At 36.7% G+C, this 14,014-nt stretch overlaps 1 protein-coding gene across 5 annotated transcripts in view; it reads left to right on the top strand.

Moving 5' to 3' along the window:
• The window catches only part of kel (kelch protein), a 232,126-nt gene that overhangs the window by 136,677 nt on the left and 81,435 nt on the right, over positions 1-14,014 (top strand). For 4 of the 5 annotated variants that reach the window (XM_089239608.1, XM_089239605.1, XM_089239607.1 and 1 more), the window contains one exon: positions 5,215-5,311. The exons of the other annotated variant lie outside the window; for it this stretch is intronic. In XM_089239608.1, the coding sequence (XP_089095734.1) occupies positions 5,215-5,311 (97 nt within the window). The remainder of the gene's footprint in view (positions 1-5,214; positions 5,312-14,014) is intronic. 5 annotated transcript variants of the gene reach the window in all.

Here is a 14,014-nt window from a genome sequence, read left to right as displayed (position 1 = left end):
TTAACTTCAGGAAATGGCCCCCGGGTGGGACGGTTTAGAGAGATATAGATGGCTTTTTTCTCAGCCAGAGATATCAAGGAAACAGTTATTTTCCGGATATTATGCTGAGGTGAGCTCGGAAAGAAAAGTCATCACGTCTCCGCCGGGACTCGAACCTAGGCCCTCTTGCAAACCGGGCAAGCATGCTACCATCTACACCACTGGAGACACATGAATCTGCCTTCCTAATTTCACGCACTGTGTCGTGAGGCGCTGAAGTAGAGGCATTAGTAGCCTCTCTTAACTTCAGGAAATGGCCCCAGGGTGGGACGGTTTAGAGAGATATAGATGGCTTTTTTCTCAGCCAGAGATATCAAGGAAACAGTTATTTTCCGGATATTATGCTGAGGTGAGCTCGGAAAGAAAAGTCATCACGTCTCCGCCGGGACTCGAACCTAGGCCCTCTTGCAAACCGGGCAAGCATGCTACCCACCCGGGGGCCATTTCCTGAAGTTAAGAGAGGCTACTAATGCCTCTACTTCAGCGCCTCACGACACAGTGCGTGAAATTAGGAAGGCAGATTCATGTGTCTCCAGTGGTGTAGATGGTAGCATGCTTGCCCGGTTTGCAAGAGGGCCTAGGTTCGAGTCCCGGCGGAGACGTGATGACTTTTCTTTCCGAGCTCACCTCAGCATAATATCCGGAAAATAACTGTTTCCTTGATATCTCTGGCTGAGAAAAAAGCCATCTATATCTCTCTAAACCGTCCCACCCGGGGGCCATTTCCTGAAGTTAAGAGAGGCTACTAATGCCTCTACTTCAGCGCCTCACGACACAGTGCGTGAAATTAGGAAGGCAGATTCATGTGTCTCCAGTGGTGTAGATGGTAGCATGCTTGCCCGGTTTGCAAGAGGGCCTAGGTTCGAGTCCCGGCGGAGACGTGATGACTTTTCTTTCCGAGCTCACCTCAGCATAATATCCGGAAAATAACTGTTTCCTTGATATCTCTGGCTGAGAAAAAAGCCATCTATATCTCATTAAGTATTTTGTTTTTTTTAATCAAACCCAAACTTTCAGGAGCTAAAGTCATGTGCTTCTATTTTTCTTGAATTCCTCACTGTTGAAGAATATCCCTGCTTTATTAAATTAAAAAATTTATAAATATTTCAAAAGGTGCAGTAATAATTAAAAAATGATCTGGTTAAGAGAAGGAGATAGCAGTAATTCTGATGATTCATTACTCTGGAGGTGTTTTCCACTTGTCCAAATTAGCCACTTTTAACTTAAAAATACTGAATAACTTGAATTATCATTAAGTACAAATGTCAGTAACATTATTGTATATTAATATCACTTTGTACAATAAAACCTGTCATGTATAGCAACAGACCTACAGAATGCCTTCATCTGGCTGACAATATTAGCAGCCCAATTTTCGCGGTCGGGCTGATATTATGATCATTCTGAAAAGTTAAGATAAGCCTTATTTTCTGGTTAGGTCTTATTTTCAAAGAAAAACTATACTCTTTGTTCTGTTTCACTTGAAGGAAGGTGTTTGTTACCAATGAAAACATTTTTTGAATAAAAATTCAGTTTACATACATTGGTTTACTTCTTCACAGAGGCTTCAATTTATTTATACAAAGATTTGCATGTGGTGAAAAATTATTCTGTATCATGAATAAGCAATAATGTCTGTGGATATGCTTATCACATATTATATATCAGGTATATTTGTTAAACTAAGGTCCATGGTTACATTTTCTGTTTGCGGTTTCTTGTAACATTTTAATATGTGAATCTCATATCTGAATGCTTACATAAAAAATGGGTAATCAGAAGAATTATAAAATGTGTGCTTGTGATTCCAAGAAATTATTTATTACATTTTGCTTTTAAAAACATTTAAAAGTACTTTAAAATATGCATATTTTAAACACTGCACTATGCAGCAATTTTTTAAATACATAAACGAATCTCAAAATAAAATTTTAACCTGAAAGCAACTTTTTTCCCCCCAAAAAAAACCTGGGGGGGGGGGGGATAGGTATCTACCTGGGGAGCAAATTTGATAACCCTGGTAAGTAGCACTGTTATTCAAAAAAATTTAACTATCCGAAGTAACGATAACTCTTAAGTTTTTTTTTATCAGCTGCTGCAAATTTGACTCATTGAGATTTGACTGTAGTTGACTGTTTCTTAACCTTTTCTCACCCATGGCCCCTTTTGAACACAATTTTTTTTTCTCATGCCCCTCTCCCTCCGTTTGTATCAGGGGCCCCACTCATCCAGTAGCAAGATAGTTTCTACTTCCTGCATTGATCTTTCTTTCCGGTAAATTTATAGTAAACAAAAATTTTATAAATATGGTCAGTCTCTGGACCTTTCGGGCAAGAGTTAAGGGTATGGGCTCTGTAAACCATTGCTTCATCACAGAAAATTATGGTATTATTCGAAATACAGCCAGACCAAAAAATTTAAAACAGCAAAAATATTCATTATATACAAACCTTGTTATATCCATATAAGCTTGATAAATAATATTACAAAATTTGAGGAAAATAGAAAAAAATAATTATGCAGTGAAACCTTTGTATAACGATACTGTCTGTTATGATAAAAATAAACTTGCCTATAACAATATTTTCTTTGGTCCCGGTGTAATTCGTATTTACTCAATGTATTTTGAACCTGCTTACAGCAATAATCACCTGTTAGATGCACCTGCCTATAACAGTAATTTTACCTCTATGTCCCAATTTTTTTTTTTTAATCTTGGAAAATATCATCTGATGGTCCAGAATGTGAGCTAACAGAAGATTGCAGATCACATTAGACTGCAGGGAAATCGGGGGAGTAAACTAAAATGGGGCTAGTGATTCGACTGTGCATAGGTTTTTGTTGTCAAACTAGTTGTAGGAGGGGGATTAGGGGGTTTGCCTCTTATCTCTGGGTAGACACTGTTGAACCTGTGTTCATTTGCAGTTAGCACTTCTAACTGACCACTTGTTCTTTAAATTCATTTTTGATGTGTTAAAGCTATGAATCTACGATGGCACAACATAAAACATTAGCATTTGAAGAAAGCTAAAAATAATTTCTGAATTTGATCAAGGACTAAAACGAGTTGATCGTGCTAAAAAGTATGAATACAGATAAAATTAACAATTTTTTTCCAAATGGCAACAATTTTTTTTCTGTAATTTTGTTATGAAATAAAATTATACTTATATCTCCCTTTTATGCATATTTTATTGTATATTGCCTGTAAAAATTATCACTTTGAAGTTCTTAAAAAAACGTTTAAATAACTTAAAGTTTATGAAATGCAATTTTATATAAGGGTCATTCACAAAAAAAAGTGAACATTCCACATTTTTGAGATGGAAAAATTCAAAGTTGAATAATAACTTATAATTTAACATCTTAGTTTAGTTTGAAGTACTTTTTAATTTTTCTCCCTTTGAACTGCAAAAATGCTTCCCGTAACAGAGTGGACACCATTGTAACAGAGTGGACACCATTGTAACAGAGTGGACAGAAATGTTTAACTTAGAGTAAGAAATCACAATTATTCTGAATACACTTCTATTTTTTCAAAAATTATATAGACAATATGAAAGGTATCCCAGAGACTCCTCTATGACATCTGAAAAACATCCACGCTTATGAGGAAATTAAAAAAACACACTCCCCTCGTGGTTTGAATTTTGGCTCTGGCAAAATTTTTAATATCTGGTCAAAGTGGGTGTAAGAGATATCTTTGTCATCTCTTAACAGCTTCGTAGCATCATTCATAGTTTTTACCTCCCCATTATCTTCAATGTAAATTTTTGGCTACAACAACATATCTGTATGTAGATTTACATACACCACCAGAATCAAATTCCACGAGGATATGAACACCTGCTTTAATTAGACCAGTTGGCATTTCTTCATTGCTTTTTCCTTTGGAGTCTATAGCATAGTTTTCACTATTTTCTTGAATGTCATTTTCCAGCGATTCAAACTCTGAAATCGGTTGTTGAACTTCCTGTTTTACACTTCTTTGGCAAGAGTAAGTTTTCTTTTCGTAGCATTCACAGAGATTAGCATTTCTTTCACAAAAGCAAGAAATATCTCTCTATTACAGCAATCCATTGCCAGTTGCTACTATTTGGTGGACTGTCATAGTGCCTTTCAGCACAGGTATATCATTTGGGATAATTTTTTTATACCTTTTATTTCTTCATTTTTGATTTCATAAAATTTTACATTGGTGGAATCTTTGAGAATTGTGAAAAACTGAGTAGCATCTGATATGTCATTCCCATATGCAACAGATCTATCAGCTGTCCTTTTCAATATAGCACCAACACCATCAACTGCTCCTTTTCCATGGTTTGCTTCAAAAAAATTCCAAGTACACCACTTGAAATATTTTGTGACACATTTGTCTAACAAGTAAAAATTTTTCTTTTGTTTGTACTGAGTACAAGGTCCATCAGAAAAAAGTGAACCACATTTATTTCATATTCTTTCATCACTTTCAAAATCAGTTCCAAATGAGCCCAAATAGATAAAGGTTCATGCTCCAAATTCGGTAAGACTGAGTAGAAGCGAAATTGGCTTCTCACATTTCGCAACATACAATTCGCAACACTTTTTTGAAGCTGGGACAGCCAGATTTTGACGTTTTGCTACAAACAATGATTTAAAAAAAAAAATTAGATGCCATCTGAAACAAATTAAGAAACACTGCATGACAGAGAATTAAATGAAGTACTAGAAAAAAATTAAAATTACCACCAGTGCTCTGAAATTTTGTAAAAAAAATTAAAAAGTCTCGGAAACAGTTTGTACGCTTTTTTTGGGAATGACCCATAAACAAGTATTGTTTTGTAAGATGAATCACTAAGTGTAATAAAATGAATTAGTACTACATACTTTATATTACATGTGCACATTATACGTACATAAACATTGGATGCGCAAACGCTCAAACTGTCTACAACGATAACCGGTCTATAACAATATTTTTTCAATTCCCTACAGCATTGTTATAGACAAGTTTTACTGTATGTGAACATTTTTAAAACCATGTTTGTTATAAGCAAGTCTGACTATTTTCAAAATTCAAGTCAGAAGTTTTTACTAGCTGCCTCTACTTGAAATGTTATATCATTGTGAAATATGATTATATATTATGATTAAATAATTAAAACTGCATTTTAAGCCTCAACCTTTTTTTTTTAGAGAAGTTGTTGACAGTGAGGAATTTCTTGCGCTTTCCCCAGTCCATGTGTGCCGATTAATATCAAGCGATAAACTTGCTGTTCCTTCAGAAGAGAAAGTGTGTATATCCTTAAAATTTTTTTTTGCTTTAGGGTATGTCTCCACACGCGTAGACAAAATTATGGCAACATTATATACGATGTTCCAACAAATTGGATGTTTTGCAATTTCTCATTGCCTAAAATTGCTGATCTATAGTATCCCAGTTTGGATGTATTTTATGGTGTTCTGTAGAATGAATGTAGGTGTGGACGCGTGGCATAGTCAATAGACAGTCTTAAAATTTATTTGTAACTGTCTACTGACAACATATGCAATTTGTCTATAGAGAGTAGTAGTATGATTTTATCTATTAGTGTGGACATACACTTACTGTCAAACTGGCTCAATACAAATTTTTGCTTAACATAAGCTAACTACTTTTCATGTGGGATCAATATTGGGGATTAATATTAACATCTTTTAATATAGACATGTGAATGCTTATACCCATTGAAGGCAAACTGATAATTTCATACCACATGCATGGGCAGAGATACTGGTTGGGCAGTATCAATGACTGAGCTGACATGTTACATGCATACACACGAATTGATATCATCTTGCTCCCCTCTCACAGCTTTTGAAGTCTCTCTCCACCTATGGTCACCCACTAATGAAAGATACCCAATTCTTTTCTTTAGAATCTTTCCTTAGAAACAAACCCAGAAAAGTAAGGGGTTTTTCAATGCTTGGTGGTGATGTCTTTGTCTACCTGGTAGTGATTTATAATAATTTGACATTCTACAACATAACTAAAAGTTTTTCTGCTACTAGTGCATTGATAAACGAGTTTCATTCCCAGATAATTATTTTTATTTTCCCACAGTTAGATCAGTAGCGGATGACAAAGAATAACAACACATTTTTCCACTTGAAACAATTATTACAATTAATTTCAGTTGCATAAAAAATTTAGAATCCAAATTAACATAATGCAGTAAATTTAAGTGTTTTGATGTTAATAAAATATCACAGTTTATTAAATCAGGTTGATCTCACCCGATCAGCATCAGTCCGACTAGAACGTATCAGGAAGTTTATTCCGACCCTGGAAACACCTTTCCACGGAATCTCAATCACGTAATGATTAGGAAGAGCATGCACACCCACATCTCCTTTCCATGGACATGTTGAGAACCATCAGAGAAGGTACTGTCGAGTCAGTCCCCAATCAGCTCAGGAAGAAAAGACCTGTAGTAGAGTTACTTCATAGTCATCATCATATTCAATCATGACACTTCATGCATAGTTTGAAAAATTGATGGCAGATGGCAGTACTACACATAACAAACATTACACTGAAACAAACCTTACAGAAGGTTCACTAAACACACACATTCCAACATGTACCAATTTGTTACAAGTTCTGCAGAGGAATATGGACAGGGACAGGCTTAAGTATTTTGCAGCCCAGTGCAAAAAATTGCGGCTCCTCTGAACAGGGGTTTTTCAATACTCCAGGGTATCCATGGGTACTCCTGTGCCCAAGAACAACTCTAAAACTCCTTTGTAGTCATAAAAAAATGCCATTTGGCAATAAATATGGGCAAAAGTGTTCTCTTCCCAGTGAAAAAATTACAAGTACGCCCCAGGCACTCAAAGATTTGGAGCTCTCAGGGCTAGAAAACTTATTATCTACCCAGGCCCTCAACCTTAGAGGTTCTCTATCTTGGACTGAATTTTCAGCTGTGCTTTTCTAAGAAGTTGAAGTCAAAATTAAATCGAAACATTTTTATCCCCTTTTGCGGCCCCAAAAATTTAGTGGCCCGGTGCTGCCGCCCCCTTTGCACCTGCCTAAGTCTGGCCCTGAATATGGATAAGGTGCATGTCTGGTTTAGTAATAGTAGTTATCATCATCAGCAGGAGCAAAGCTCAATCTCAAAGGAAAGGAAGTTTAGGAAGGAAACTATTTTTTTTTATCATTATAGCAAGAGTGGCAGAGCTACCACAAGGCCAGATTACAGCATACTATTCAACATTGTGGGTAGAATATCTGGAAGTGCTTAAAGCACCTTGCTTTCTCTCAGATCATGACTAGAAAGAAGTACAAGTGGAAAAAGTGAATGTTCACAACACAAGACTAGTATATAAAGGAAAATTCCCCCAAAACATGCATAAAAAAACCAAGAATATGCACTAAAAAATCCTAGAGAAATTAAAATTTCGAAATATGTACCAAAAATGAGAAAATATGCATTAAAAAACCCACCATGCAAAAAAAAAACCAGGTTATTAAAATGCTTATTTTCTATTTCTTAGACCGGCATTACACTATAAAAGTTTTAGAAATTTTCTTTTGGAAAACATGAAAAATACAACCAGTAAGCATATCAGTTGCATTCAAGCGAATGTAACCAATTATCTTATTGGTTGTTTTTTTCAAACGTTTTGTAAAAGGTCTTTTATCAAACTTTTATGGTATATGCAAGATATACAGAAAACCGGATGTTGTGAAGATATTTATTTTTTCAGATGTTGATTTTTTAAGGAAGGAAAAAACTCATCTCTGCCTCTACCAGGAGTCAAACCCGGGTCCCTTGATTGCCGTGTGAGTGCTCTCACCACTAAGCTACAGAAGAGATAGAGATTTTCCTTCATTTGAGCGTATATATACCGAACAGGACTGTGCAACGGACAGTCTGACACGAATGAATGAACACCAGAACTTTGCCACTGGACTTATCCCGTTGCCGAGATCTCTTCCAGCCCAGCTTCATGGCAGAGTCTGGAACACTTTATTTTGTGTCAAAAAAAAAAAAAAAAAAAAACATACAAACTTTTTTACATCATATTTTCCCCGGACAATTGGGTACTGTCGCGATTAACAAATTTTGTGGTGATTACAGACGAGATGGGATTAGGAGTTGGAGAAGTTTCGAGGTTTAGTTAAGATGAATGTACACATATTAGGATGGAGGTATGTTTTAAAAGCAATTGAGCCCCCCCCCCCATGCCATCTCATCTGTTATCTTACACTTGCCATATTATATACACAGAAAAGAAAAAGAAATGAGAATCTTATTGTGAAATAATATATATATATATATATATATATATATATCCATCGGAGCGAGTCATCTCGCTTAGCACCTTATTGGTGAGCAAATGGGTTTGATAACTTGGGACTAGAAGCCAGCATCAGTTTTATTGGGTTGAGTTCACTCGCTCCGGCGGATTTAATGAAAATATACAAAATAGAAGTATTGTGTGGGGGAATATATACAATTAGGGAGCATCCGTGGCATCTCGCTTAGCACATTCGGTGAGCAACATGAATACGACAATAGGACAGTCTGACACGATCAGCTAATAGTTCATGAGCAACAACCCACCAGATGGCTATATGTACATGATGTCGCTTTCCACATATATATGCTCCAATGAAGGAAAATCTCTTATCTTCTTTGCAGATTAGTGGTGAGAGCACTCGTCCGGCAAACGAGGGACCTGGTTGGGTCTAGGTCAATTCGTCGCGATCAACTTGTCGCACGACAATTCGTCGCAATCAATTTGTCGCAGCGTCAATTCGTCGTGCTACAAACTCGTCGCGGTACAAATTTGTCGCAGAGTCAGTTCGTCGCGGTACAAATTTGTCGCAGAGTCAGTTCGTCGCGGTGAAAATTTGTCGCAGACTCATTTCGTCGCGGTACAAATTTGTCGCAGAGTCAGTTCGTCGCGGTACAAATTTGTCGCAGAATCAGTTCGTCGCGGTACGAATTTGTCGCAGAATCAGTTCGTCGCGGTACAAATTTGTCGCAGAGTCAGTACGCCGATCAAATAAATTTTCAAAATTAAATTTTCACCGTATAAGCCGCACTCCCGCTTTCTGGCGGGATCTCCATTTCTCGCAGCGAGGGGCGTTGGGCGAACACACCAAGATGATAAATTACGATAAAATAAATTTTCAAAATTAAATTTTCACCGTATAAGCCGCACTCCCGCTTTCTGGCGGGAACTCCATTTCTCACAGCGAGTGGCGTTGGGCGAACACACCAAGATGATAAATTACGATAAAATAAATTTTCAAAATTAAATTTTCACCGTATAAGCCGCACTCCCGCTTTCTGGCGGGATCTCCATTTCTCGCAGCGAGTGGCGTTGGGCGAACACACCAAGATGATAAATTACGATAAAATAAATTTTCAAAATTAAATTTTCACCGTATAAGCCGCACTCCCGCTTTCTGGCGGGATCTCCATTTCTCACAGCGAGTGGCGTTGGGCGAACACACCAAGATGATAAATTACGATAAAATAAATTTTCAAAATTAAATTTTCACCGTATAAGCCGCACTCCCGCTTTCTGGCGGGATCTCCATTTCTCGCAGCGAGTGGCGTTGGGCGAACACACCAAGATGATAAATTACGATAAAATAAATTTTCAAAATTAAATTTTCACCGTATAAGCCGCACTCCCGCTTTCTGGCGGGATCTCCATTTCTCACAGCGAGTGGCGTTGGGCGAACACACCAAGATGATAAATTACGATAAAATAAATTTTCAAAATTAAATTTTCACCGTATAAGCCGCACTCCCGCTTTCTGGCGGGATCTCCATTTCTCGCAGCGAGTGGCGTTGGGCGAACACACCAAGATGATAAATTACGATAAAATAAATTTTCAAAATTAAATTTTCACCGTATAAGCCGCACTCCCGCTTTCTGGCGGGATCTCCATTTCTCACAGCGAGTGGCGTTGGGCGAACACACCAAGATGATAAATTACGATAAAATAAATTTTCAAAATTAAATTTTCACCGTATAAGCCGCACTCCCGCTTTCTGGCGGGATCTCCATTTCTCGCAGCGAGGGGTGTTGCGGGAACACACCAAGATGATAAATTAGGATCAATGCCCATCGCAAAGCACAATTTGCCTAAGGGGTCATTCAAGTATTACGTCAGGATCGGGGAGGGAGTTTCGGATTTGTTGACTTTTGATGGCGGGGGGGGGGGGGGTTGAAGGTCGCTTACGTCATCAACCACCCCTTTTTGAAGATATGAAATATTCTAAGCTTCTGGTGAAATTTTGCTGACGGGGGAGGGGATGGGGGTCAGTGTTTTGCTGATTTTTGCTGACAAGGGGGAGGGGGTCAAAAATGGCTGAAAATCTGCTCACGTAATACTTGAATGGCCCTAATTCACTATTGAATATGTATCTGCCATGTAGGGAATACATCTTTGAGGAATTTTTTACCGACAATATATCTAAGGCTAGCATTACACTATGAAAGTGTTCTAAAAGTCCTTTTATAAAACTTGAAAAATTCAACCAATAAGATTATCGGTTGCATTTGCTCGAATGTAACCTATGAACTTTATTGGTTGGATTTTTTGAGTTTTTAACTTGAGCAACTTATCCGGTGCAAATTAAATTTTGAAAATGTATGTGATCGCAATTTATCATCTCGGTGTGCGCCCCAACTCCCCTCGCTACGAGTAATGCAAATCTCGAGAGAAAGCGACAAGTGTGGCTTATCCGGTGAAAATGAAATATTAATTAAATTAAATTATTAATTATTTCAGGTTCTTGTGGAGATACTGTAGTGGTTAATGTTGGTGGGAGTCTCGATTCCACATGGGACAGATACAAGTTTACACTTAAAGACAGCCTCCGCTGTACTGTAATTTGGGGAATATCATAAACACCGACATTTTTTTACAGAATTTTAAAATTTTATCATAGAAAAAATGATTTTTTTAACATTTACAATAATTAAATAATAAAACATTAATATCAATTGTAATTTTAATTTCGATGTAATTTCGATGATTTTTTTCGAAATGACAAAAAAAAAAATTTAGTAAACTGTGTGCATTTCTTGATGGAAAAAAACTTTTCTTCATGTTTATTTTTTCACGTATGAGACAAAAAAACCTACATACAGATCGCGTGACGAGTTGACTCTGCGATAAATTGACGTCCCGACGAATTGGTTACACGACAAATTGTCACTGCGACGAATTTGTACCGCGACGAATTGGCTCTGCGACGAATTTGTACCGCGACGAATTGGCTCTGCGACGAATTTGTACCGCGACGAATTTGTATCGCGACGAATTTGTACCGCGACGAATTTGTATCGCGACGAATTGGCTCTGCGACGAATTTGTACCGCGACGAATTGGCACTGCGACAAATTGATGCGCGACGAGTTGAGCGCGACAAGTTGATTGCGACAAATTGACCGGCTACGACCTGGTTTCACGGCTCACGGTAGAGGCAGAGTTGAGTTTTTCATTCCTTAAAAAAATCAACATCTCAAAAAATACTTTCACAACATCCAATTTTCTGTATATCTTGCATTAACAAGTGGAGAGCGACATCATGTCACATATATATAGCCATCTGGTGGCTAGTCGTCCATGAGCTATTAGCTGATTGTCTCAGACTGTCCATTGCATACTCCTGTTCGGCATATATACGTTCCAGTGAAGGGGGAAATCTCTATCTTCTCTGTGGCATAGTGGTGAGAGCAATCAAGAGACCCGGGTTCGACTCCTGGTAGAGGCAGAGATAAGTTTTTTCCTTCCTTAAAAAATCAACATCTCTAAAAATAAAAAAATAAATATCTTCCTAACATCCAGTTTTCTGTATATCTTGTATTAACAAGTGGAGAGCGACATCCTGTCATATATTTGATAGTGTAGTTCCACCCTTAGTGCATATTCATTTACAAAAAATATCCCCACATATGTATATACTGCCATATGCAATTAATTTCTACATACAGGATGGGCAAAAAGTCCATAGAAACTTCAAAACCAAATAAAAACCAGAAAAATAACTGAAATAAACGGTTTGCAGGGTTAGCATCGCTAGGTCACAGGAATTTTTTTTAAGACAGGAAGAAAAAACTCAAAAAACAGCCGTTAGGTGGCGCTGGTATGAGCGACTTCAGTGGAAATATGCAAATGAGACTGTTATAAGAACTTGCTCTCCTAATCCACAATCAGTTCACCGTTGTAAACTGTGTATGTGGACCTGCTGCACTCTGACATTGCTGGATTTGTGACTCGCCTGCAATGTGTTATCCCCTGTGGTGGTGGTCATGTGGAACACATATTGATGCAATAAACGATTGTGAGGCATTCTGTTCGTATCTTTTTTTTTGACTTGTGTATATTATTGCCACCTATCGGCTGTTTTTTCCTATCTTAAAAACATTTCTGTGGTCTAGCTATGCTAACCCTTCAAACCGTTTTTTTATTTCGGTTATATTTCCGGTTTTATGAATTTTTAAATTTCTACAGACTTTTTGCCCACCCTGTATTTTTTATTTAAGCATTTTTTAGTTTGTGGCTGCTCAGTAACAAAAGAATTTTTACATTGTTTATAAAAAAATTTAACACTTTTGACATATTTCTAGAAATAGCCTTATAGGCCGGGATTACACTATAATACTTTGGTAAAAGATTTTTTCCAAAACTTGAAAAAGAACCAATAACTCTTGGTTGCGAATCTAACAATACTCTTATTGGTTGCATTTTTCAAGTTTTATAAAAGAAATTTTCTATAACTTTTATAGTATGATGCCGGCCTTACAATAAAATGGTTGGAAAATACAGTACCACAAACATCTCTATTAATTTATTAAATTCAAGCAGCAGAAAAAAAAACATTATGAAAATACTATGAGAAATATTTATTTTAAATAACCTCTGAACAGTCGCTCCCTTTTTTATGACCGAATCCCACCAGAAATCCTATTTAAATAATGTATTTTGAACCCCTATTTAATCGTCATCTTCAGATAGGGTCATGGTTATCATTTTCATCATTCTTTCCACTGGACTAAAACCCGTAACGGACATCAATAGTTGAAATTTTGGTTTTAATTATCCTCATAAGATGATAGCAAAAGTTAAAAAATTTGATCAACTTTTTTATATTTGGCTACTTTCGAATTAAATTTTTACTCGAAGTTTGTAAATGTTTGGCACCTCTGATGTCCGTTTAAAATCTGAAATCATGTGTGGCTGATTTTTCTCCTATACTTTACATTATTCCCCTCTGTTCAATATGACCAGCTCTAGTATAACTGTCACTCTGTATCACTAAGAGAAAAAATAGATGTCTCAAATACAGTGAAAAAACTTAAAATATGAGTTTGTGCTCTTACAAATGAATTCAATTGCATTAATTAAATACATTTTCTTGTAAACGCAATCAGACGGAAAGTCATTGGATTTAGTCTTTCAGCTTAAAATACATTTTGAAGGAGTTGAAATACTCAGTAAAACCCTCATCACTACGGCTGATAAGTTTTTCCAAATGGGGTTTGTTCAGTATGTAAACTTTGTGTAATTTTAATTTTGTATCTATGCAATGTATGCTTTTGTATGCAGAGTTCTTGATGACAACGAGCTCTGGTATGTTAGGCTTTTTTTGTCGAAAAGGGAGGGATGGCCGTGCTAATTGAATTCGTTTTGGATTGGGATCCAGCTCTTCAGCATTGGATGAAATAAAGTTTGTAGTTGTTTTACCATCTGCAATTATTTCCACAATACTTATCTATCCATACATCTATAGTCCATAAACCATAAATTGGTTTTTTTTCTGAAAACCGTTGATCTCGCAGTCTTTTTTGTATTGAAACAATGAATTTGCTGTTGCCAAATCTATCATATGAATTAGTACTTTACTGTCCATTTTTTGTTCTTGTTTTTACTCTGTAATAACTAATTGTTCCGTCGACCATATCAACTCCACCCATCTTCAAA

The sequence above is a fragment of the Pholcus phalangioides genome, unplaced genomic scaffold (assembly GCF_987345545.1).
Source record: "Pholcus phalangioides strain wild (caught in Gottingen) unplaced genomic scaffold, Ppha-v1.0 ptg000011l_1, whole genome shotgun sequence".
Taxonomy (NCBI): domain Eukaryota; kingdom Metazoa; phylum Arthropoda; class Arachnida; order Araneae; family Pholcidae; genus Pholcus; species Pholcus phalangioides.
The sequence above is the reverse complement of the archived record's forward strand: the minus strand, read 5'-3'. Positions and strand labels throughout refer to the sequence as shown.